At 46.3% G+C, this 27339-nt stretch overlaps 1 protein-coding gene across 1 annotated transcript in view; it reads right to left on the reverse strand.

The window, feature by feature from the left end:
• Flt1 (fms related tyrosine kinase 1) overlaps nucleotides 1–27339 on the reverse strand; it is a 163012-nt gene that overhangs the window by 16304 nt on the left and 119369 nt on the right. Inside the window, exons 17-24 of the mRNA XM_028779768.1 lie at nucleotides 22481–22613; nucleotides 17122–17226; nucleotides 12347–12460; nucleotides 10792–10880; nucleotides 4729–4885; nucleotides 4183–4280; nucleotides 2435–2557; nucleotides 438–549 (exon numbers count right to left, since the gene is read on the reverse strand). Of these exons, the coding sequence (XP_028635601.1) occupies nucleotides 438–549; nucleotides 2435–2557; nucleotides 4183–4280; nucleotides 4729–4885; nucleotides 10792–10880; nucleotides 12347–12460; nucleotides 17122–17226; nucleotides 22481–22613 (931 nt within the window). The remainder of the gene's footprint in view (nucleotides 1–437; nucleotides 550–2434; nucleotides 2558–4182; nucleotides 4281–4728; nucleotides 4886–10791; nucleotides 10881–12346; nucleotides 12461–17121; nucleotides 17227–22480; nucleotides 22614–27339) is intronic.

The raw sequence follows: 27339 nt of genomic DNA on the forward strand, positions 1-27339 counted from the left end.
TATATGTATATGTATATGTATATGTATATGTATATGTATATGTATATTTACACCAAGGCCCTACAGCAAAGCCAGCTGCCTCTAACAATGCCTTCTACTGGTCCAGCTGTGTACATCAGGGCCTGTCCTGAGAAGAAACTCTGAGGCAGTGGATGCGTAGAGAGCTGGCATTGGAGAAATTGGAGAAAGGAGTGAAGGACAAACTGACAGCTCTGTCTTTACTTTTCCTGCCACCTGACTCTGCTGACAATGGTTTAAACACTCTCTATGGTCGTGGGTATTTGTACATCCAACACTGTCACCTACAGGCAGCTCCGCCTGGGTTTGCAGTGAGTTCAAGGACAGACTTCAAGGTGCGGTGTGTCCACCGCATGCTCTGCACAGGACATAGACGTCTGCTTTCGGTCTATTCCAACCACTCCCTCCCCCACATTTACCTAAGGAGAAGATCTCCCACAGCAACACTCCATAGGACCACACGTCACTCTTGGTGCTGTAGACCTTGTCAAAGATAGATTCAGGAGCCATCCATTTTAGGGGAAGTCGAGTCTGGAAGACAGCAATGGGACCTTGAGCATGCAAACAAAAGCAATGTCTACACCCAGGGCCCAGGGATCCCCTTGCACTTAACACTTAGGAAGAACCAGAGCAGCTACAGTTTCCTCCACCAGAGAAAACCATAGAGTACATAGCAGGTTGCTAAGAGAGCATTAGAGGCATCCCCCAGCCTTGGGAGACCAGGCATGGCAAGTAGACTTCTCTGGTACACTCAGAAGGTCCTTGTTCCATGGTTCTTAAAGAAGCTGCGTTCTCATGGTCCCTTCTCTGCCTACATAGGGGCACTAAGGGTTTAGTAAAGATGTCTGAATTAGGAAATACCCTGAAAATTGATAGCTATTCCTATGAATTTTTTCCAAGGGGAAAGATTCTGAAAGACATCCCTATGTAAAAAGACAGGTTGTTAAGCCTTGAACTTGGGGCTAGGAGTGACTCAGTGCTTGGTAGGTCTGAGGTTCTGGCTTCAGTCCCCATCCAATTTCCCACATCCCTGGAATGAGGGAAGGTGATTTCATATTAAAGTTCTCCATTTAGGAGACTATATGGCTAGATTTCAAGCATGCAGACCTGTTCTGACAGCAGGGACCACAGTGAGTTAGCTGGGAGGTGGGGGTGGGGTAGGGAAAGCAAAGCAAGATGTCCAGGACAGTAGAGAGACGACTGTAGAGGAACATAGAGATGTTGAAATCCAGGACAGCAAAGAGGGCCAAACTGAAACACAGGGGGAAATGGTCTCTGTAGGCCAGAGCTCCACTGCAAGCAGGGCTGTTTCCCTATTAGAAAAAGAGTAGCTGAGGGGCTAAGAGGTGGCTCATCAGTAAAGAGCTGGTTGCTCTTGCACAGGACATGGGTTCAGTTCCTAGCACCCACATGGTGACTCATAACTATCTGTACTTCTAGTCCCAGGGGATCTGACATCTTCTTCTGGCCTCCTTGGGTACAGTATGCATATGGTACACAGACATGCATTTAGGAAAGCCACTAATACACATAAAGTAAAATTTAAAAGAAAGGAAACAGTAACTAAGAAGGGTTTCTGAAAGTGTATTCCAGGGGTGTCCAAACAATATGATCCAGAAACTTGTTGAAACTGCAGACTCCAAGCAGTTTCCCTGCACCCTCCCCATCCTTCCCACCCTCTGCACCCTCCCCACCCTCCCTCTGGATCTTCTGCATCAAGGGATTTGGGGTGAGGATAGCAAGCTTTGGTTCAGAAAAGCTGCTAGGTGATGGGTATAGATCCTGCAGTCTGAGAGCCCTTCTGCAGAACAGTCAAGAGAGCCCAGATATTATTATCTGAAGCCTCCTGGCAGAGGCCAGACAAGAGAGGACACTAAAGGTCACCCAGTAAGTGACAAATAACATTATGTTCAAAAACAAATGGGGAAGAGAGGCCAGCATGAGCCAGAAGGGAGATGGGTCCCACGGAAGGCGTCCCTGGAGGTAAGCAGCTTCCTCGGTTCAAGATAGTGTGTACCCTCCCCTCTTTCCGGAAGTACAGACACCTGCTGAATCAATCATTGGGGTTTATCTGAGGGGAAGAGGCCACACTGTTCTTTTCAGTGGGACATGGGACTCCCAGAGGGACGGTGGGCAGAGACTGATGTGGCCTCTGCAGGGTTCAGCTGGCTGCTTAGGTTAACAAGTCTCAGGGGATCCTGCTATCAGGACAGGTACCCAGCCAGGGATCAGAGAGAGGAGAAGATTCCATCCTGAGAGTTCTCTGGTACACAGCTCTTCTGGACTACCCATCTTCACAGAACCACATGGGCGTTTGGGGGAATGACTGCTGAGAAGTGTGTTTGCGAGGGCTTCAGTCTGTGGTCTAAACACAACAGGGTAGAAATGGGTTGAATGAGCACCCGAGCTCACTCACATCTCCTCTTCTCACATAGTCAGGGTTCTTATAAATATCTCGGGCCAGGCCAAAGTCGCAAATCTTCACCACATTGTTCTCAGATAAAAGGATGTTCCGTGCTGCCAGGTCCCGATGAATGCACTATAATAAAACAGTTATGTAATGAATGCACTTCCTGAATCCAGCTGCTTAATTTCCTGTATCCACTCTGGATCATTATTCTTTTTTTTTTTAAGTGTGTGTGTGTGTGTGTGCACACGTGCACGAGTACTCATGTGAGCATGCACATACCATGGCATGCATGTTGAGGGCAACCATGTGAGTCCTGGGATTGAAAGGAGGTCATCACTTTGGCAGCAAGCACCCTTACCTGCTGAGCCAGCTCACTGGCCCTAGTATCATTATCCTTAACTCTAAGTTCCATGTTATATGTGGTAGAGGGAGCATCTCTCAGCACACGCCCAGTTACCATAAATACAATGTACTTCTTGCGCAAGTACGGGGTCCAGGTGGCCCAAAAGACTCGTTCTAACTCAGCCAGGCTCCTGTTGCATGGAGAGCATACTGGTCAACCACACTGGCAGTCTGAATTTTGCCGGTGAATGAGATTTCCCCTGCGATCTTTTAGAGCAGATCTCTGGGAGCTGTGGTTTGGGGTGCTTTGCTGTGTTTGCTGTTTACCTTATTTGCTGTGTTTGCTATTTACCTAAGAGACTCCTGAGGTGTGGTGTATGCTGACCTGGAACTCACCCAAGTCGACATGTAACCAGGGATCCTCCTGCCTCAGCCTCTCAGGTCCTGGGATGGCCATGACTTGGCTTCAGCTGAGGGTTTTTGAGAAGCCACATGTGGGTGTACTGAAGACTGCTTCTTCATGAAGCCTGGAGAGCTTGGAAGTGTGCCAGAGGGCACTGTGGAAGATCTCACTCCTGGGTTTGTGTAGTCCAAACTACCCATGAAGACTCTACCCTTAAATTCTACCCACAGGGCCCAGGGATCACCATCCAGATACCTCTCCATATCAGAGCAAATCAAGGTTATTGTGCTGATGTCTGCTGTACAGTTAAGTACATAAGTATAAACAAATACTGAAAAAATAGCTTCACTGCAGAGGTGTGTGTTCAGGCCTCACAAAGAGACAAGACAGTAGCAGAATGCATTTTCAAATATTTTACCATTAAGTTATAAAAATATATTCAACCTGATTTAAACATTACCCAACACATTGCATTGAGACTTGACGTCATTAATGTATATTGGTTAACATATGTAATTTGTATCTTTTCAGATGTCATTTTAAAAAAATCAAAATAAAAGTGGGGTGTAGGGAAGAAAAATGAAAGATACATGTGTGTTCTCTCTTACATGTACGTTCTAAGTTTAATAATATTCATAAAAACAAACTTTAAAATGTAAAGCAAACGCTTTTGAAAAACTCAAAACCTCTCTTTATCTCTGATTAAGAAAGTTAAAGAAGTGGCTGGAGAGATGGCTTAGCAGTTAAGAGCATTGACTGCTCTTCCAGACATCCTGAGTTCAAATCCCAGCAACTACATGGTGGCTCACAACCATCTGTAATGGGAACCGATGTCTTTTTTTGGTTTGTCTGAAGACAGAGCACTCTGTATGTGTGTATGTGTGTATATATGTGTGTACATGTATACATATGCTTATAAAAGAGATTTGCAGTATTAAAAAAAAGATTCTTTTTTTAAAAAAAAAATAAAGTCAAAGGAAACAGAAAAACTGTAAAGAGATGGGCTGACCTTTCTGGAGGACAGAAACTCCATGCCTCTGGCCACTTGGAAACTGTAGGAAATCAGGTCTTCCATGGTGAGGGGCTGCTTGGAGATCTCACTGTAATCTACCGAGCATTAGAATCTTGTAAAGATTTTTGTGACTGCACCAAATCCCAGTCTATTGAAACAATATTCACAAAGTATAAGGCACAGCAACAAGGGTGCCACAGTTCATTGACAAGGGAATTGGAGTCTCAACAGAACATCAGAGATATTTTCCCAGGCTGTGGGGTTGGGGGGATGAGGGTGGTGAAGGGAATGAGGGGGGGGATGGATATTGGGTGGAATGGGTGTGACCTGGTAGGACAGATAGAGCATAGAGAAGTGAACAGTTCCTGTCAAAATTAGCAACAATGTAGATAATTATTTATTCAAATCTTATCTCCCCAGAATGTTACCCCACTTCTCAAGATGTTTATTAGGGTGATAAATAAAAAAGGAAAAAAAGTGTGAGATGTTCAGTATGTTGTAAAAATACCCCAGGCTGGAGGCCAGGGAGGAGTGGATACGCACCCTCGTCTCCTTCCCCGTCATTCACACTCTTATCTTCCTGGAAGCCGGAGCTGGGGAAGCTCTCGCTACTGCTGACACTGTCCAGGCGGGGTCTCTGGTCCTGCTCCAGGCCTGGCTCCAGGCTTTCTTTCTTGGGCTCCATATGCAAGGCTGCATCCTTAGCACAGACAAGAAACACGGGAGAAACACGGGAGTGAGAGGGGCCCAATGCAGACATGCCGTCTGGATTGGACATGCCACTGGGCCCTGAACGGACACAGGGTGCTAAGCACTTATTCCCCAGGCTGTAGAATCTTTTGTACTGTTGCTTGGGCTCCTAGTGAATACCTCAGATCCTAGCAGCTGATAAACACTTAGTATGAGCCAGCAAATAATTGTCAAAAGAATTGTTTGCTTGTTTGTTTGTTTTGTTTTGTTTTATAAGGTGTGGGGGTGGTTCGAGACGGTGTTTCTATGTAGCTCTTGATGTCCTGGAACTCAGAGATCCGCCTGCCTCTACCTCCCAGTGCGGGGATTAAAGGTATGTGCTACCACCTCATGACTTGTTGTTGTTGTTTTGTTTTAAAAATAGATTTATTTTATTTTTATTTATGTATATTCAAACATGCATTCGGGTGTCTACAGAAGCTAGATAATGTCACTGGATTCCCTAGAGCGGGGTCAAAGCAGGTTGTGAGCCATCCAATATGGGTGCTGAGAACAGAACTCCAGTCCTCCATAGGAGTAGCAATTCCTAATGGTTTAAAACCTCTCTCTCTCTCTCTCTCTCTCTCTCTCTCTCTCTCTCTCTCTCTCTCCCTCTCTCCCTCCCTCCCTCCCTCCCTCCCTCCCTCCCTCCCTCCTTCCCCCCATCATAAAACAATTTGTACACATGCTGGTTCTGAAGAGTTAAGTTATCAAAGTCACAGCTAATAATTGGCAAAGCCTGAAATGTAGCTTGAGCAAGTGCCCAAGTCTGTCTAAGCTGCTTTTCAAACCACATGCCATGTTGTCTGGAAGGCGACACAGAATTTGAAACAGTCACTCAGGGTGTGAAAATCCCTGCAGTGGCTCAGTTCCCAACCCCTCTGATTTCCTGGGGGAGAGGAGAGGTGAGGCACTTTTCTCTCGGGTTCCCTTTGACGATGCTGCACCACCGCATCCTAACATGAATAGCAAAGGCCACTCACTCTGGACATCAGAATCTCGGTGCTTTTCCTCTGCACTATATAGTCTTCTGGCTCCTCTATTTAATCATGCCATCTTGGGCAAATCCTTTTTTTTTTCCCCTGAATTTTATTTTTCTAGTCTAAAAGGCACTATATTACAGTTTGTACCTCGTAGGAAAGGACTTCCATGTTCTACTGTTTCACCTTCAATAATTCATCTACTGCTTGACACTTGAAACTTATCCTGTCCAGAGGCTTTCAAGACGGAGCTGTGTGCCCACGTATATTCACATGTGTATATACCCACAGGTGCTTGTGTACCCTACAGCCTGCGAGATGGCAAAACCTAGACAGGACCTGGGAGGGAATGAGGTTCAGCACTAGGATTAACCAGCCTGTGTATCCTGCCTTGACTTTTCTGGGACGTCACTAAGTAGGAGTGGTCCTTCCACTAGAGGGCGCCGAGGAGCAAGCAGAAGACCCAGCAAACTTTAGGAGGGACAGCAGCAGGCAACATTGTGATACAGAGTACAGAGGCTTCTACACCCAGAAAATAGACTCTCCTGGGGACACACCCCATCCAAACATTCTCTCCTGTCAGGTCCCTGAAGGGAGTTTTGCTATCTCAGCTCTTCCCAAATCCTGTCTGGGATTTCAGAAGTGAAGGGAATTCATACTGTGTGTAACCCATCCCAGACACCTTTTCCTCAGGGCAGGTTAAAAAGCCAAACAGTCAAAGAGAACATCATTTTTCTCTCCATGAGGCAGCTATCCTTGCTCAGATGGAGTCTGGAATTTTATTCTCTAGAAACTTACTGCCTTCTTCTTCACACCTTCCAGAAGCTACTACGTGGAACCTGTCTCCAGGTTACCCTACCCTTCTTCTGACCCCAGGTCAGCTATGCTTATCAGCAGCTCTCCATCAAAGACAGGTTGACTTAGCGGACTTGGGGACTAGGGGCAGCATACTGGGTTGATCACAAAGAGTACTTAAGAGTCTTGACGGATTTGGACTGTTCCTCCGTCTCTCTTTCCTATTCCTTTAGGTTCCAAATATGACAGATAGTCATGAGTTTTCCACAAAACACAGCTCCACCAAGTACCACAGGGAGGCAAACCATTAAATATAGCCCCAAAAGGAAGCAAGCTCTTCAAAACAAAGGACGCACAAACCCAAACGTTCCATCCTGCCAAGTCCCTGGAGTGTTCTGAGGGCTTAGCGCTTCCTGAGCCCAGTCTAGGACATTAGAACTGACAGGAATCTGTGCTGCTCTAAGCTTGGGGCATCACTGTACCCCTTATTTAGTGGGGTTCACAGGAAAAGGTCTAAAGCTGGAAGTGAAGCAAGATAGGTCTTTCTCCTCTCTTCATCTCATGGTTAGTGTGTCCTTATGCCAATTTCTTTATTACATTACTATATATTTGTGTTTGTCTGCTGGATGCATGAATGAGGAAGCCAGGGGCAGTTTGCTGGAGCTGGTTCTCTCCTTCCATCATGTGGGTTCTGGGGATCAGACTCAGGTCATCCAGGCTTGGCAGCAAGCTTCTTTATCTAGCCTGAGCCATCTTGCCAGCCATTAGTGATTTCCTGACTTCTCTGGCCACAAATATAGCTACAAAGCACCAAGTAGCTTTAAGATGCCAATTTTTGGAAAGCCTAGTATATAAGGGGGAGATATGGGCATGGTGGTGCACACCTTTAATTCTGGCACTCGAGAGGCAAAGGTAGGTAGATCTCTGTAAGTTCCAGGACAGCCAAGGGATACATAGTGAGACCTTGTCTCAAACAATGGAATGGGGGAATGTGTGGTATATTCTCAACAGTTTGGTGGGACACCCATGTCTTTGATAAAATCAAAGAGTGGGCCAGCTGTCCAGTATTTCTTTGCTTTTTTGTAACAGGGTCTCTCTCTCCATATATATGTATATACTTATTTATTTAAATTATGTATATGTGTGCATCTGAGTATGTGTATATGAACACAGGGGCCCCCTGAGAGTAGAGATATCAGATGCCCTGGAGCTAGAGTCACAGACAGTTGTGAGCTATCTAATGTGGGTGCTGGGAACTGAACTCTGGACCTTTGGAAGAGCAGAAAGAGCTCCTAACTGCTGAGCCATCTCTCCAGTCCTGGCCTCATTCTATTTTCCAGGCTGATGTCTAACACCTGGGCTCACACAATCCTCCCATCTCAGTCCCCCATGCTCAGCATCTAGAATTGCAGGCAAGTACTGCAACATCTGGCTGTATTCTGTGTATTCTGTGGTCTCTTCCCTACATAGGAGAGATGGGCACCATTCCTCGAAGTCTGAAGGTTCATTCAACCATGTAGATTAGTTGTATTCAATTGAACTCTGTGTCTCTGTCTCTGTCTGTCTCTGTGTCTCTGTCTCTGTGTCTCTGTCTCTGTCTCTGTCTCTCTCTCTCTCTCTCTCTCTGTGTGTGTGTGTGTGTGTGTGTGTGTGTCTGATTCTCTCTGCCTCTGTCTCTCTAAGGCAGGAGAGAGGACAGACACAGAGTCTTACACGTGATGCATAAGAACTCCCCCGTGAGCCACACCCCGTCCTTCAACATCCTAGTGGATCAGAAATGACAAAAGGGGACAACTGAATGCTTAAGGGAAGAGTTTGTTTTCTCAACAGTCTCATCCTGGCTTCTATTATTAGTGTCACTTAATACAAGGACCCGAAGGGTAAGAGTCTGACTGAATTTAAACCTGGAAAGTCTGGGTGTGGAGCCAGCAAGCTTGACTCCTGTGTGCTCCTTACAGATGCTGGTAACTAGCTAACACTGTCAGTCTCTGTCTCCTGGACCAATTCAGCCTGGAGAGGGACAACAGTGGGACCACAGAGCATACCACAATGTTTGAATCCATGGTTTTTCTTCAGAGTTGGTATGTCCTTAAAGACTTATGTGTCTCCCCCATATTGTTTGTTTTGTGTGGGGTGTGTGTGTGTGTGTGTGTGTGTGCACGACGTGTGTGTGTATGTATCTATGTGTATGTTGTGTGTGTGTGTGTATGTGGTGTGTGTATATGTGTGTGTATGTGGTGTGTACGTATGTGTGTGTATATGGTGTATATATGTGTGGTGTGTGTATGGTGTGTGTATGTATCTGTGTGTATGTGGTATGTGTGTATGTGGTGTGTGTATATATGTGTGTGTGTGTGTGGTGTATGTGTATGAGTGTGTATGTGGTGTGTGATGTGCATGTATACATGTGGTATGTGCGTGCGTGGTCTGGGGATCAATCCTAGGACCTGGTACCAGCCAGGCAAGTTTCCTACCACTGAGCTTCATTCCCTGACGTCTGATGTTCTTTTTATTCTGACACAGCTTTATTTAGTGGGTCAGGGTTACAGAGGGTCAGGGAGGAATGACTCAGTGAGTGCAGGGACTCCCTGGGAAAGCAGAGAAACCTAAACTCCACCCCCAGTGTGCATGTAGAAAACAGGCCTTAAGCTGTGTAATGGCTTGGCACACCTCTAACTCCAGTGCTATGTGAAGTGGAGGCAGGAGGATGACCAGGGTTTGCTAGCTGCCAGCCTAGCTCCAGGTTCAGTGAGAGATCCAGGCTTGAGGAAATAAGGAAGAGACTGACAAAGCAAGATTCCAGTATCTTCCTCTGGCCTCTGTGCATGCACCTGTGCACACACCACACATGTGCATTTACACACATACACAGAGACACACACATAATGCACATATATGTATATACGCACACGTACTACACATACATACCATACACACACACAACATGCATATATACACATAAAACACACACAACACACACACAGACACACACACATATATATCTACACATATTACATGCACACATACATCTACACACAACATGCATACACACAGACATATCACATACACACACACACATACACACACAAATACACGACAACCACAATAATGAAATAGAAGAGGGAGAGCAATAGAGTAAGCAAACAAATGATTTCTAGTTCTGGCCCACCGCTGGTCTATCAGTAACTAGGCAACCATCCAGTTGTCTGTCCTCTGGTAAGTGAGGCTATGTATAGTCACGGGTATGGCTTTGAGGAACAAGTACATAAAGTCTCCTGCACGGATGAGGACTTCTGTTCAGATCCCCAGCATCTACAGAAATTCCCTAGCACTGAGGGAAGGTAGAGGAAGCTGGATCCCAGAGGCTCATTGGCAAGCCAGTCTGGAGGAAACAGCCAGCTCCATGTTCAGTGAGATGCCCTGTCTCAAGAACTAAGGTAGAGAGGCAGCTGAGGAAAACAACTTTTGGGATTCATACATGGGTGAAGTGCGCCTACACATACATATGATTACACACACATAGACACACACACAACACACACATATACATACATACCAAATACACAACCACACACATACACACACACAAACAATACACACACATACACTGCTTGGGAGATAGAGGCAGATGGAGTTCCAGGCCAGTCAAAGCTACATAGTGAGACTTTACTCTCACCCGACAAAAGAATTATGCTTGCCAATCTCTATGGCAACACAAGTGCTGCCATTAAAAACAGCTCCACCTTTAAAATCCAGGTCTGGCTAGTTTTGTCAATGTGACACAATGTGATCTGGAGTCACCTAAGAAGAGAGAACCTTAACTGAGAAGCTCTCTTCATCATAGTGGCCTGTGGGCATGTCTGTGGAAGGATTTTTTTTTTTTTTTTTAGTTTTGATTAATGTAGAAGGCCTGTTCACAGTGGGCAGTGCCATCCCCTAGGCAGGTGGGCCTGAGCCATATAAGAAAGGTAACTAAGCAAGCCAGCAAGTAGGGTTCCTCTGTCATCCTTGCTTAAGTTCCTGCCCTGCCTTCCTTCAGAGATGGACTGTGGTCAGGACACATAAACCACAGCAACAGAGAGTGACCAGGGTGAATCCTTACCTTGTTGAGACAGAATAAGTCGCGTTTGCTCTTGAGGTAGTTGGACAGGTTTCCGTATTTGCAGTATTCCACGATCACCATCAGAGGCCCTGCAGCCCAAACAGTACATGCTCAAACACACCAGGTTCGACAGCTTCTGATCAGCCCTCAAGACCTCAAACCAACTGTTTTTATATGTGTAGGGCCTGAGGGTGCACCTGAGACTAGAGATCATGAATCAACGACTGGATTCAGCCTCTGTGGTACCAACACAGGCCTTGTTAATGTAACCAAGAACATGGCCCTGCTCCAATAAAGTTTTATGAACAAAGATATTTAAATGTCACAGAACAAAATACTCCTTCTTTCTTTTTCCCTACTCTGACTATTCAAAGAGGGCAAGCCATGCTGTACACAGAGGCTGCCTGCCTTCTTCCTACCCTTCTGCAATGAAAAACAGTTTGAGGGGAAGGAAGCCAATTTGTATTGAGGGTGTTGGGTGGCACCATGGAAGTCTTCTGTGTCCTGCTCCCTGCTTCCCCAATAGCACAGGACTACTTCCGTTTGAAAGCGGGTATGACCCCTGAAGTCCAGAAGCTAGTGACCAGCAAACTCCACAGGCCACCGTGAGGAAAGTACCAAGGCAGGTACCTGCTGTCTCTTGAAGTCTCCCTGAGGATAGAGCTTGTCCCTCTGGTAATGTGATCTTTCAGTTACTATCCGTACTTTACTGGTTTTTGAATCCTGCTAGCACCCCCTCGTTCCTCAGGATTCCAGAAAGGAAGTTACTTCCAGAGCTGGGGTCTCCCCACCAAGGGGCAGGTCTGCTGGGACTCAGCTGCCCAGCCTCAGATGTGCACATCTCACAGGTACTATGCTGAGGCAGACAGAATGCTGTCACTGGGGCAGGTGCTTGAAGAAGGCTTATGCAAGGTCAGAAGCTATGGGGGCCTTGTCTAGTTCACTAGGACTCTTTCTCTTTCCGGCCTCTCCAGCCTTAGGTCCTCCTTCTATTCCCCTAGCTTCTTTTTTTACCCATGCCCCTCCACCCCTGCTTTCTGCATTAGCAAAATTGAAGACCATTTATGTGTACAACTCCTTGGTCCTGGCATGACTTAATGATCCGTTCACACCTATACCCAAGTATTCACCTAGCCACAGAGGAAGAAAGACCTGCAAGGACATACTGGGGCTCTACAGTGTACAGCACAGCCATGCTCCTGTTATCTGTCCTGGTGGCTAAGGCCTGTCCTGAGAGCTGATCAGAAAGGAGGGGCCCCTCTGGTTGTTTCCTATGTTACCTCCTCTTGGGATTCCACCCTGTGGGGTTGCTGGGAAGCTGCAGGGGGTGTGTAGTCTTAAACCTTTACCCTCTCACGTTCAACCCCACCCCCACCCCAGTCATCCTGAGAGAAAAGCCCCTCCATTTGACCTAGAATATCTAAAAGGGAGTGGCTTTCTTCCAATGAAGTACTGGGCGGCCATTTCTGGGGGCAGGGTGAGGGGAGGGAGCTGCGTGAGTTGAGAGCTCCCCTCTCAGCAAGACAGGGGGTGCAGGCCTCCCCTTCTCCCTTACCTCCTTGCTTGGTGCAGGCTCCCAGGAGGTTGACCACATTCAGATGATGGCCAATGTGAGTCAGGATCTTGAGTTCGGTCATCAGAGCTTTGTACTCACTGGCTGTGGCCCCCTCTGTGTGAGAGGCAAGGAAAGTCAGGGCTCCCGGACAATGGGGCTGCTTCCGCCCTGCCCTCCTTGTTTGTCCTTGCTTCATTAACTTCCCCACATTCTGCAAAAGGCCAAGTCGCCAGACTGTTTTTATTCCTCCTACCCTCCTGAGCCAACATCCTTTGCATTGCACTGAAGCCCCGCTGTGTTGATGGGGTTAGTCACCGGACGTTTCCTTTTGGTGGACCTGGCTGTGCTGACAATGTGCTGACTCAGAGCTGGCACCTCACGACCTCGCTTTCCAGAGGCTTCCCTTCTAACAGAAACAGGTGAGGTAAGAACCCTTCAGGCAGGGGGTCTACCCACACCTTCCTTCTCATTCTCCTTTCTAGGGAGTCACAAGGAAGGAAGGGGGTTGGGGGACTCTCTAACTGCTCTGTAAACACCTTGTTATTTTCTCTTTAGACCTCTTCATGCCTGGAATTCAAGGGTTATCTCAGGCAACAAGAATTCATGCAAGAATTCATGTTATCCAGCTTTTTTTTTTTTAATCTGTATGGTGTTGTGCCACCACCATGTGTGTGTCTGGTATCTGTGGAGACCCGAAAAGGGCTCCAGCCAGAACTGGAGTTACAAATGGTTGTGAGCTTCCACGAGGACATTTGGAATGGAACCAGGGTCCTCTGCAAAAGCAACAAGTGCCCTTAACCGCCCCCACTTTAACTTCACTCTTGGAGACGACCTTTGTCAGTCCAAGAACCAACAGTCTACACTCTAGACTGAATTCTGCCTGTTCTTGTTCCTAATATTCATTCTTGAAGTATTCATAATCTTAGTTGTTTAAAGAAAATACTAAAAAGTGTTCCTGTAAACTGTTCCAACAGTATGAGTATGGAGATCAGTGAAGGGGCGTGTGTGAGAGCGTGTGTACGCATGTACATGCTCACCTGTGCATGTGCATGTGTACGTGTGTGAAGGTATGTGCATGCAGGAGGTTACCGCACAGTGGCAGAGCACATCTCTAGCATAGGCAAAGATAAATAAAACAATAAATAATGAGAGACCAAAAGGCGATATAAGGAGTCTGAGGTGCCACAGTAAGAAGTGCAAGGCACTCTGTCTGCTTACCTTCCTTGAAGCAGCCACTACCAACAATGTGAGCTTCTGATCTTTCCATTTGCACTTATAAATACCCACTGAGGGCCAGCTCCGTGGCTCAGTGAGTAAGGAGATTGCTACTAAGCTTGATGACTTGAGTTTGATCCCTGGAACCCATGTGTGGAAAAAAAGGACTGACTCTTGCAAGTGATCCTCTGACTTTCATCACACACACACACACACACACACACACAGACACACACACATATGCACACTCATTGATTCACTCCCCTCTTTTAATATCAGGAATTCTTCTCGTTCTTTTTCTTTTTTTTTAAAGCTTTATTTATTTTTATTTTATGTGAGTGCTGGGAATTAAACTTGGGTCCTCAAGGACAAGGACAAGAAGTGCTTGTCACCTCTTAGTCATCTCTTCAGCCCTCTTTTCATTCCTTTTAATGGACTAATGCGTTTCTTCTGACATGTATAGTCTTCAATTAGGTGTGGGTCTGTCTGTCTGTCTGTCTGTCTTTATGTCTGTCTCTGTGTGGATCATCTAGGCAGGACCTGTGTCTGTGTGCATACATGTGTGCCAGAGGACAAACTCAGATGTCATTCCTCAGAATCTATCTACCATGTATTTTGAGTCAGGGTCTCTCTGTGGTCTAGAGCTTCAGGGAATCGAACTCAGATCCTTATGGTTGTGTTAAACACTTCACAGACCAAGCTATCTCCCCAGCCTCACTCATTGATTCATTCATTCATTCATTTATTTTTTCTTTTCTTCTTTCTTTTTCTATTACAAATAAAGCTATACCAGAACACCCCAGTGTGAGTGTTCACACAGGCAAAGGTTTCTGTGGAACAGAGTCCTGGAAGTGGGTCAAAAGTGTGTACACTTAACATTGTAGCAGATATTGATATAGTACTTTATAAGATGGAATATTTTTTTAAATAATAACCAGATAAACTCAAAGCCCTATGGGATGGGGCTGGCTTACAGTGTCTGATCAACAAATATTTTTGGATAAATAAACAACATGATTACTTTCCTCATTTTGGACATTTTTTTTCCAAATGGACAGTTTTTCTAAAACTCCAAAAAGTTTAAGGTTATGCTTGGGGACACACTGAAAGAGCTTTAGACTATGCCCTTTCTTTGTCATCATGTTTTTTTCTAGTTCCCCTGGACCAGAAGTAAACTGCTTTAAACAAGAAAGCTTGGGGGATTGTTTTTATTTTATTGAAGGAATCCTATGGCATGGGTGTTGTGGAAATCTTTTCTCTGCCAATGCTGACAATGGAAACAAGATGCCTTTATATGAGTTAATTTATCTTATTTTATGTGTATGAGAGTTTGCTTGCATGTATATATGTGCACTGCATGTGTGTCTGGTGCCTGTGGAGGCCAGAAGAAAGCATTGGATCCCCTGGAATTGGCGTTAAAGGCAGTTGTAAGCTGCCATGTGGGTGCTGGGAACTGAAGCTGCATCTAGCCAGTGCTCTCAACAGAAGAGCCATCCATTCAGCTCTGAGTTTACAGATAGATTTCACACATGATTTCTGGGTTACATAGAACAGATTGGCCTTGAAAACAATCTCAAGTTAGAATCTTCTCCCTTATAATTTAACAGTCCCTGAAGATGGCATCCCTGTTTGGCCAGGAGAAAAAGCTGGTATCTGCAGCTTAGATTGCTCAGCCTTTCTGAACCACTTTTCCTGTCTGCAACTGGGGAGTAACTCTGCGCATCAACAGGGTAGTTGACAGAAAAGATGGTGCCCAGTCTGATGCTTTTCCCAACAGAAGACCTGCTGATATCACTTCTTCTCAGAGTCTAGGGGTAGAGGACAGTGGCATTCTCACAGAAAGGACCACTCTCATCTGGGTAGTCTGCCCCAGGCAATCTCCTTATGCCCAGTGAGTGTAATAATTGCGGTTATTTACGGGGTAGGCTACAATACAGGATAATAAAATAAGATAATGCGTAGTGATCTAATTCAGTAACATTTCCTTTTCCTTAAGTATTTATTTGTTTGTTGGTTTGCAGTGGAAACTTTTAATCTACTCTCCTGGTTCCTTATTTTATATATATACATAGTGTGGGGCTGGAAGTTGGCTCAGTGGTGAAGAGTGCTTGCTGTCCTTTTAGGGGACCTGGGTTCAGTTCCCAGCACCCACACTAGGCATCTACCTCATAACCACCTGTAGCTGCTCTAGTTCTAGGAGACCTGATGCCCTCTTCTGGCCTCTGTGGGCACATGCATGAATGTAGTGCACATATAAACACGCACACACACATAGACATAAATAAAAATAAGAAGCACATATAATAAGTTACAGTGGTCATAGTCACCCTACTGTGTTGTGGAGCACATGTCCAGACTGAGTGATGGTTTATTGTCCAGGTTCATTCCTTTAAGGATGCTTATCTGGTTTCTGCTGATGAACCCTGCCCTTTTGAGGTGAGAAATGTGTTTACACAGGCTTCCAGCGTATGGTGTCAATGGAGTAAGAAGTATAAGAGTTTGGACATCTCTTCTTTCGAGGAGTCTGAGCTGTGTGCACATGTTCCTAGGCCTCAAAAAAAAAAAAAAAAAAAGTCCCCAAGCAAAGCATGGTGAAGACACTGGGAGGTGGAGACAGCAGGATCTGAAGTTTGAGAGTTTGAGACCAGCCTGGGCAACATGAGAACCTTTCTAAAAACCGAAACCAAAGCATACAAATTCCCCCACCATCCTGGAGACTGTGGAAAGCCCAGAAGTGGTTTACTTTTGGTCCGCCCCCTTCTTGGTCTAAAGTGCGGTGTGACTAGTTCATCCCACATGGAAGAATGAAGCCTTTTCACACTGCAAAGGACACATGACTCTTCCAGGATCTGGTGTACACACACCTCCTTGCATCTTGTTTCTAGTCTGTCTGAGGGTGGCAATCATACGTCACAATGAGATTTTAGCCAGCAGCCTAGGACTGGTCTTTCTTTCAACACAAGAGAAATGGAATTCCTTTTTTTTTTTTAAAAAAAAAAAACAATTATTATCTAAAAAGAAGAAATGTTTTCTGGGAAGGGCTTGACAGCATTATAAAATACAAATTTTGATCAACCAGTTTTCTCTAGGTTTTTAGTTTCCCTTTCTAGTGAGTGCAAACCCATGCTGAGCCCTTGGGATTTGTGAAGTGTGCAGTTTCCTGACAACCACAGTGGACTTGGCCACCACGACTGTAACCTTTTGAACCGAGGACTACAATAGATCTAAGTCCTCAGGGGTCTGGTATGGGATGTGAGAACAGAAAGACCTTAGGATGACAGAGATCATTTTCCTATAGATGGTTCTAGATTGTTCCATTGACAAAGTTTATGCTGAGCTAGTGTAGCTGACTCTACAGTCCTGGTACACAGAAGCCCTGGCTGAAGCAGAGATAGCTTGTTTGTTCCTGGGGTACATGAATCTTGCCCCGACATGGAGGGTGCAGAAAGGTGAAAGGTGACTGAGAGTGAGCCCCCCCGCCCCGTGCCACAGCGCACGGCGCACAGTGCCACGGCACACGGAGCCACGGTGCCACGGAGCACGGTACACAGCACACGTACCTTTCAGCATCTTCACAGCCACAGTCCGGCAGGTGGGTGACTTCTTAATGCCAAATGCAGAGGCTTGAACCACTTTCCCAAAAGCCCCTCTGCCGAGCGATTTGCCTACAATAGAAGAAGGTCTTGGTTTGTTTGGGAAGCCAACAACAAATCTGAGTCTTTTCCTGGAAGGAAACGCTGCTTTGTATGTGTTATGCGAGGCGCGAATCTTTGAAAGGGATTCTGCAATGGACTGACCCGAGAGGAGGTGTCCCTTCCTCTGAACTCATTCATCTGCCTCTGAGCACGCCCCCTCCCCCTCTACCCACCACATCCTTCAAGACTAGTGTAAGCTTCTAGAGCATTCAGTGAAGGAAAGTAGCCATTTCCCCTGGCTGTAAAGTCTCTCAGAAGGGAGAAAACACCAAACCCAGGGAGCTTCTCTCTGTTTCGTGACTAAGATGTTCCAAGCCCTCTTTCTTGCCACTGAAGCCATTCCCTATGTTTTCTATATAAAGGATGAATGGCGGTGAATACTGTTGGCGTAACAATGCCTCGGATCTTAAGCATAAGCACTTGGTTGTTTCTCCGACTTCCGTGCTGGTCAGAGCATTTCCTGGTAGCTCTTACGCTGGTATACGACCATTACAAGTCCTTGTGGTTTTCAGCACATGAGCCATCAAACATAGGTAGTCATTTGCTTCAACCCCAGAGAGGTGATTACCAAAAACTGTAAGAAAGCAGACTATCTTTTGTGGTGCCCTGTTATGTTTTGCTGTAGTGACTGTTAATTCATGGCTTCTCCCACTCTTGAATGAGCCAACTTGACTCAAAAGGGGAAGGGCACTGTCTGAACCACCGAGTCCCTGATGTGGTAATCGGTATAAAGGAGGCCCTGTCCAGTTACAGCAGAGTGGAGAGCCATATTAGGACTGGTGGCTAGTGACTAAGGAGCCCCATAGGCTGGAGGTCGGGGGCTGAAAGCCCTTTAGGTGGAATAGCCCTGGAATTCTTTAGTTCTATTCTATTTGGAGCCCTCATTTGCACAATTAGTAAGCTAAATAGGGCCCCATAAGAAAGAGGCTGTCCCTAGTATGATATGCAGAAAGAAGAGTAAACTATGAAAGTCAACTTCTTTTGACTCTTCTGTTCTGTGATGTATCCTTAGGGGAGCAGGACAGGGGATAGAATGTCGTTGGCCAAAAGTCAATTCTGCCAGTTAGAATGTTAATTTAAGCCTTTTTTCCATCCCAGTCTCCTTCCTCAGACTGCCCTGCTAATAAACCTTTGGTTTATTAGCCTTCCTTTACCTAGTTACTTCCCCCAAAGGATGGATGGATGTGTGTGTGTGTGTGTGTGTGTGTAGGTAGTGTACTGTGTGTCAACTTGACACAAGCTGGAGTTATCGCAGAGAAAGGAGCCTCCCTTGAGGATATGCCTCCATGAGATCCAGCTGTAAGGCATTGTCTCAATTAGTGATCAAGGATGGAAGGGCCCATTGTGGGTGGTGCCATCCCTGGGCTGGTAGTCCTGGGTTCTATAAGAAAGCAAGCTAAGCAAGCCAGGGGAAGCAAGCCAGTAGGTAACATCCCTCCATGGCCTCTGCATCAGCTCCTGCTTTCTGGCCTGCTTGAGTTCCAGTCCTGACTTCCTTTGGTGATGAACAGCAATGTGGAAGTGTAAGCTTTCCTCCCCAACTTGTTTCTTGGTCATGATGTTTGTGCAGGAATAGAAACCCTGACTCAGACAAACAGACAGACAGACAGATATTCTTTGTGACAAAGCACTCATCATGTGTGAACCCTTGTCCATTTATTCACGACTGTGCTGTGCTGCAGCTTCAAGACTATTGCTCTCCGTGAGAGGCATCTGGGCAGTTTCAGTGATGAGTCACCACAAGAGCTGTCTCCTGGGACATACTCTGCTCAGCAGGGTCACACCAGGAGATGACATGGTTTTCCAAAGTCAGACATGTACAGCTGGTGACTGCTGAACCTGATTCTTCTCAGAACACGCAACAGGGACAGAGACAAAGTCACACATCCTTCCATGCAAAGTGGTCTGAGCCAAATGGATTCTAAGTTAAAACGGAAGCGTAAGAGTGACCCCCAAAAGTACTGTGTGTCAAGGTTGGGTTGGGGAGAGTTTCTTAGGGGCCTCCTGGCTTTCAAAACAAATGGCGTATTTTAATTGAAGGTTATTCTTTGCTTTTCAGAGTAAAAGAACAATGTTGTCTTTTAGCTGCATTCTGCCATCTGATAAGTGTGGGGAGCCCAGGAAACATTGGGATAATCTTTCCGCTCACTCTGGAGGCTCCTGCCTTCCTCCAGTGTCCACCCCCACATATCCCCTTCCCTGCCATCCCTGTACACTCCACGCTTTGTGTTAACAGGCATTTGGGGGTCCTGCTTCCATAAGTGGGAGTAAGTTGGTCTCACTGGGCTGCCCATAAAATGACATGATGCTTTCATAGGCTCTGAGCACTGGAATCTGACTTCAGATCCCTGGTTCTAGTTCCAGTGAGTACTGGTTCACAGTGGACTTGACCTAGCCTGAACATTTCCTTTCCCTGGAATTCTTAGTGTTGTCTGGAATGCCACACACTAGTTCAGAAATGTGTTAGGTCACTGTCATGCAATGCACAAGTCCTGGAATGGCCTCAATGAGTCCCAGCCACTCTGGGGAGAGGGCAGGGCAGCATGAACTTGGCCCCCATTATGTTTTCAATATGAAGCGTTCTCCATAAATTCAAGTGTTGCAGGAGAGCGTACTCCAGAGCTGGTGTTGTTATTTTGGGTGGGGGTGGGGGGCTCTAGAAACTTTAAGAGGTTGGCTGAGCTGGGGGATGTAGGTCACAAGGAGAGGTTTTGTGGGAGTATGTTATCCATTGCCCTTGTCCGCCTGTCTCTCTGCTTCCTGTCCTCTATGAAGTGAGGAGCACCGTGACCACAGGCTTCTGACACTATGATGCTTTGCCTGAGTACAATGCCAGGCCACCATGGCCTGAACCTCCTGAAAATATCATCATCATCATCACCACCACCACCATCATCAACCACAACAACAACAACAAATCCTTTCCTTCCTAAGTTTCTGTTAGCTACTCTAGTCACCATGACAAAAGCTACCTAATCAATGCCACCCCTCTTTGGCAATCAAGGGAACTGGTCATATTGGCTGTGGTAATTGCCCAGCTCCAGACTTCCTGTGTGCTTTTCCATGTTAGGCAACTTCTCCTGCACATCGCTGTCTAATAGAAATACTCTATTATGTCAGACAGTATCCTGTACATTTGTGGGAGTTGAATCCTCTCCCAGGGTAAGTAAGGAGTCAGGAAGGAGTCAGGAAGGAGTCAGGAAGTTGTCCATGTCCCCCACCCCCAACCCCCACTCTTGATTTCAGCAAATATACTAACTATATCAAGTTCCGACTGAACAGTCAAGTAGGAGAACTTCCAATGTGCCTCCTACAAGGCTGGACATTGCAGCCAACAGAGAAGACTAAAAATACTCCTTGGTTTGCATCTTCCTTCCTTCCTTCTTTCCTTCCTTCCTTCTTTCCTTCCTTCCTTCCTTCCTTCCTTCCTTCCTTCCTTCCTCTCTCTCTCTCTCTCTCTCTCTCTCTCTCTCTCTCTCTCTCTTTCTTTCTTTTCTTTCTTCCTTCCCAATGTAACACTGCCCATCAAAACATTTTTTCACTCTCCACCAGTCTAGATGTAACCTTGGCCTCTTTCTTTGCCAGCCAGGATTTCAAATCGCTTTGTCACTTCTTTGGCTAACAGAAGCCAAGGCATCTGGGGCCTCCTCGCTCCCACGTTAATCAGAGGAGAGCTCCTCCCGTCTTGTCGCCACACTGTGCACTAAAAAGCTTGATGCCCGTTCACTCTCATCCAACAGAGACACTCAGATGGACACCAGCCAAATCCCAGCTGGGGCTCTCCACATAGCAAGTCCTCACCAAGGAAAACCTTCAACGGGGAAAGCCTTATGAAATGTGATTCTGTGAATTCTCTGAGCTCAAGGGAGTTCTAGAGACAGAGGAAACAGCCTAGGGGGACGTGCTGTGGATTTAAGTGAGTAGAAATGAAGGGAACAGGGTGGGTTGGGCTTGGGGTGGGGGTCAGGAGTTGGCAGGGAGCTCTTACAGATCCTGTCCTAGAAGAAATATGTTTAATCCTAGCTAACAACTCTGGAGAGCAACATGGCCTGAGAACAGCTCCTGATTGTGGGAGAAAATGACGCTGTGCTCCCTGCCAAGGTCACCACGGGGCTCAGCAAGCTGCCCGAACACTCAGCCTAGCAGAAAAAGTTCATCGACTGTGCTACCTGCATTTATTTACTCAATGTTTAGTAGATTTTGCCCCAGCTCCCCAGCTCCCCACCCCCAACCCCAACCAGCCTTGTCTGGCTTTCTCCAGCTTTTAGCTGTCATCCAAGGCTTTCCCCATGAGCTGAACAGGACCCTCCTTGATAACTCTCCTTTCCTTGTGTAAGCGGAATCATTTCAAGCCCCGAGAGAAAGGCAAGAAAAGCTATTTTATCCCAACCCCAGTGCAGCTTGCCTGGGAAGAGAAGGGTCACACCATCAGAACAGCTCCCGCTCTTGCTCTGAGAGCATCAAGCCCAGAGAACTTTGGGCTCACAATCTGTTTTCCTAGTTCCAACCACTAATGACTCTGGCATACACCGGATCAAGTGGAAAACTTTCAGAAGCCATGTTCTAGACATCTTGGGTAGGAGTCATTGAGGCTCTTGATTGTTTTGCAGCACCAAAGCTGGAGATAAGTGTGCATTGTGACGTCCAAGCCAGAGGAACTGGGGGCAAGCCCGGGGGCCTGCTGTTTACAACATCTGCCCTACCTGGAACAGACGTCTCTGCTCTTCAAAAGTGAAACTTAAGTGATCCCTGAGGGCTGGGCCACAGCACACCAGGAAAGTCAAAGGCCGTCTTACAACGTGAGGGTTTGCACAGAGAGCTTCATTTAAGTGAGCCTCACTCTGGTGAACTGTTCTAGGCAACAGGTGTCTAAGTTCCCAGTAGCTTTGCTATCTTAGAGCAGCTGGGCTTGCAAGCCGCAGACTCTCTTCTTCTTCACTTATCTACTAGCTGGAGTCTAAGCTTGGAGGGATGAGACCTTGGTACTTCTGGGGCTTCTGCCGGCACCTGCTACTACGAAACCAGCACATGGTGTTTCTTGTTGCTGTGTCCTTTTGTCTCAGCAACAGACTATATTCCCTCTGGTCCATGACCTCAGCCAGTAGAAGGGCAGCTGGAACGGAGACTCACAAGTCTCGCTCTTTGTTGCTTTTCTTAAAACAAGTGTTTTGTGTGGGGTAGGTTTCTCCGATGGGCTTGTGGATCTGCCACATAAACACCTTACCTAGCTTAAGTCTCTCTCGTGCAAACTCCCACTTGCTGGCATCATAGGGCAGCCGTTCACACTGCTCATCCAGGGGGACTTCATCTGGGTCCATGATGATTGACAGGTAGTCCGTCTTTACTTCAGAAGAAGACTGAGAAATAGAACAAATCCCCCCCCCCCCAAAAAAAAAGTTACCAAGAAGAAAAACAACTTTGAAACCTCAGTTTTTCAATTTACAATACTTGACAACATCTACTGCTTTGCCAGATCAATTGGCCAGGTACAGAGGGTCCCCTGAAAACACACACACACACACACACACACACACACACACACACACACACACAGAGTGGTGGTTTAAGTATGAATAGCCTTAAACAATTGAAATGTAAATAAAGAGAATATCTAATAAAAATACAAAAAAAGACAAAGTATTTTTAAGAAGAAAAACGTATGAGTGGCTTTCATAGGTTCACATATTTGAATATTTGGGGAGGATTAAGAAATGTAGCTTTGGAGTAGGAGGAGTGTCACTGGGGGCGGGGCTTTGAGGTTTTGCAAACCCAGGCCATGCCCAGGGTCCTTTCTCTGCCCATAACGTTGTGTATACTCTCAGCTGCTGCTCCACTGTCACACCCGACTGCACCGTGCTCCCTGCCATGGTGGTCAAGGACTCACCCTCTGACACTGTGAGCAAGCCCCCAGTTAAATGCTTTCTTTTAAAAGTTGCCTTGGTCATGGTGTCTCTTCACAGCAATAGGACAGTGACTGAGATGGCCACGTTGGAGTGTAGTGTTTCTGGGAGACAGCTCTTCACTCTTCTCTCATGGCATTGTCAGAGCAATGGCAGCCTATCTTAAATGACTGTGCCCAAACCTTCACTGGCCTATGTACGTATCATGTTCTGAGGCAACCATATGAGAGCAGTTCTTTAAAAAAAAAATGAAGAAGATTTAATACAATTCTAAACAGTGACTGAGAGCTTTCCATGGCTGATCTGAACATCTTTTTAACAAAGATTAGCTTTTATTTCTTTTATGTGTCTGCATGGATGGACGAGTACCATGCCTGGCTGGTGCCTATGGCGGCATCACATCCCTTGGAACTGGGGTTACATACTTGGGAGCCGTAATGTGGGTACTGGGAGCAGAACCTATGTCCTCTGGAAGAATAGCAAATGCTCTTAACCACTGAACCATCTCTCCAGCACCATTCTGTATATCTTCATGTATATGACATTCATGTATGTGACAAGTGCTGTGTGTGTGGGGAGGATTATTTTATTATTTGGTTTTTTTTTCTAAATTTATAAGAAAGCCAGAAGTAGCTAAGTTAACCCAGAGTCCCTTGGGAAGCATAGACATTTCTTAAGTCTCTAACCAGTCAGATACTTGCAGCTCTTAACTGGTTCGCTAGCCGAAAAGACCGTGGAGTCCAGTCCAGAACAGAACTCCTTGGGGCATTGTTCAGATGTTAAGTGCATATGACAGCTGTGTGCTGTCAACTCGATTTCTTGGCAATACAAATCAAACCCAGAAAGCAGCCATTGTGGCAGATCACAAAGTAGATTAACAGTTAGGATCTGACGGCAGGTTCATTTCCTGCTAATGGACCCATCTCTGACATTGCTAATTGAGTTTCCGTGGGCAGATTCTTGGATGGGACAGAAAGGATGAGCGCTTTCCCATAGAATCCTAGCCTCAAAGTTACATGAACTTCATGGAAAGCACAAAGCCAGGAGGTCGCACAAAGTGAGGGAAACCCTCCTTTCCGTAGACACCATCTTGCAGCCGCCCCCACATTCCTCAGCCCTTGCTCAGCCTGTTCCGGGCAGTCAGAGCTCACCTCATCCATCACTTGCTTGCAATCATGCGCCTTGCAAAAATTATCATTAGAATGTGGGACAAATAGTTCGGGGCAGAGAGTTTGCTTAGCATCCAATAAAGGTGAAAAGTCAAAGAGAAGCAAGGCGGATGGTGTCCGGCTGTAGGTGCTGGGTGCTGGGGGCTGGGGGGGGGGGAGCGGCTGGGACGATTTTGACGTCTAAGCTTTTCATGTTGAATATCGCCGAGGCAACCATTAAAGAGCGCACAACAGCTGAAACCTAGCGAGAGACACCTTGCATTTATGCAGTACGGGGAGGTGGCGAGGATTTAGAGTAGAACCCACGTGGCTCCTGTAAAATTCAATGTTTTATCCCAACGAGGCAGAGAGAGGGAACACCATGCAGATCTGTGAGGGCAGTGTGTTGACAGAGTACCAGTTGACAAATATTTATTCTTTTAATTGATGCTAACTCTGAGCGGCTAACTTGGCACGGAGGACAGCTGCCTCCGTTGAGCCATCCTTTGTACACAGCCAAATGACCTCCAGACAAGCGGCTTACGTCCTCTAAACCTAGCTTGCTTATCTGTGAAATGGTGATAGCAATTGTACTTATCTGAGAGGGTTGCTATGGATAACAAATGATTGACCAGCCTGTTAGAACAGGACCTGACTTCTAGCAAGCAACGCTACATGCTAGCCATTGTTTTAAGACCTGCTCTGCCGGGTGGGGACGAGGAGATACGATGCATTCTTTATCAATGAGGAATTAGCCTTGTGGTTAGAGAAACCACTCAGGACATCTTTGACCTTTGCCTCCTCCACTCAAACTGTAGATAGTCTCTCGCTCCCAACATGAAAGCTGTGGGATTCTGGCAATGTAAGAGCCCTTTAAAATCTGTTCTAGATCTTTCCAGTCTTATCCCATTAGGTCTTGCTGAATAAGAAGGCTGCTGCTCCAGTTAGGGGAGGGGGGGTAGAGTGTGCCTTTTTTAAAGATTTTATTTATTTTATGTATATGAGTACACCATCACTGTCTTCAGACACACTAGAAGAGGGCATCGGATCCCATTGCAGATGGTTGTGAGCCACCATGTGGCTGCTGGGAATTGAACTCAGGACCTCTGGAAGAGCAGTCAGTTCTCTTAACCGCTGAGCCATCTCTCCAGCCTCCTTTTTTTTTTTTAACATCCCTATAGTCATTCTCTTTCAAGTCTATCTTGAGCATCTTGACTTAAGCATCGGAAGCTTTCTTGTTTGATTTTTTCCTCCATCACTTTTCCCTGGCCTATCCAGCTCTGTACATCCCTGGCAGTTTGGCAAACTTGTTTTTTTCTTTTCTTTTTTTTTTCAAGTATTTCCTCAGAAGATGTATTCTCTTTTTTTTTTTTTTTTCAAAACAATTGTTTCCTTCTATAGCAGTGGCCTGGTCAGGTCTCAAAACCAAACACTCCATTTGGCAGAAGACTGATGTCTCCTATGGACATGGAAGGTGGCGGCCGGCCACCTCTTGATTCCAACGATCAAGCAAGCCTTGTGATTTTGAGTAATCGAGTTGAGATCAGAGAAGCCTGTGCTCAGAACCAAATGACCGTAGTGACATTTGGACCCATGTCTTTACCTCAGGGGACCTCGCTTTCTCTCTTTAAAATGGGGAATAATAATACTTCTCTCTTTGACATTTTGGTAGGATGAACTGAAACCCTGCATAAGATGTTACCCATAGGACATGGGGCAGCCATAGGACAACCATACAGGAGACTCTTCAGAAAATGCAGAAACCTTGCCTTTCTCAAGTTAGATCTTCCAACTCCAACCCTCTAGCCAGTCACACGGTTCTTTCCTGCACCTCTTTATTCTGAGTGTGTGTGAGTCAGCTCTCGCTTGCTCTGGTCTGTGAGGAGAGGCTTCAGTACCAGAGGACATCCACACTACCCCTTCACCCCCTCCCTTAACTAGAGCGGCAGCCTTTTCTTACCACACTCACTTTTGCTGAACATCCCTCCTCCTCCACCTTTGCCAAAGCCTTCAGCTAGCAGACCCCCTTCTTCTCACTGCCTCCAAGGCCCTGGCCAGCGACACCTTGCAGCCCTATGCTGGCCTCGCCTTAGCAGCCGCACAGAGCTCCCCAATGCTGTTTGCTCTCTACTCCACACCACCCCTTACATCCTTCTGTTAGCTCCTTTTCTTCTTTTTTTCTTTTCTGAAACAGGGACTCATTAAGTTGTCTAGGCTGGTCTCAAATATGCAAATCTTCTTGCCTCTGCCTTCCAAACACTGGGATGATAGGCTGGTTTGAGATATAGATACCACCAGGTCCAGGCTTGGTTATCTGTCTCTTATCTTATCCCTAGTGCAGAGTTGCAGTGTCGTTAGCTTTGTGATGGAGTCAAGTCAGTTTCCTTCTAGATGGTGTACAGTTGCAGTCGCTCTCCAAGACCTGGCCCAGGAGCTAATGCTGTACACCACACAGGCTCATGGGAAAGATAATAGAGCCAGGTCAAGAGGTAGGTCTTCATTTCACCCCACCCCCTCTTTTTAAAAGTTTATTTATGTGTGAGTGTTTGTCCTGCCTGCACGTGTGTGTATCATGCACATGTCTGTGCCCATAGAGGCCAGAAGATGGTGTAAGATCACCTAAAGCGGGCAACTGTTTCCATGTCAGTGCTGGGAACTAAACCTGAGCCCTCTAAGCCATGTCTCCAGCCCCTCACTTTCCCATTTATTTCTTTTCTTTTTCCTGGAGAGAGGTATTGAGACAGGGTTTCTCTGTATAGCCCTGACTGTCCTGAAACTCACTTTGTAGACAGGCTGGCCTCGAACTCAGAGTATGACCTACTGAGTCTGTTTAGTGTTTCTTGTGTAGATATGACTTCAGGGATGGACACTTGGTATTGGATAACTAATTAGGGCGTTCATCCCTTAGAGATGCTAACTTTCCCTTTCTCAGTTTAGGGGTGAGTACTCTGTGAAATTAACATATATACATATATCTCAACATGATGGCTGCCCAAGCGAGACCTGAATGACGGACATGCTCGCATGGCCGGGGG

Source organism: Grammomys surdaster, unplaced genomic scaffold (genome assembly GCF_004785775.1).
Source record: "Grammomys surdaster isolate TR1022 unplaced genomic scaffold, NIH_TR_1.0 362, whole genome shotgun sequence".
NCBI lineage: Eukaryota > Metazoa > Chordata > Mammalia > Rodentia > Muridae > Grammomys > Grammomys surdaster.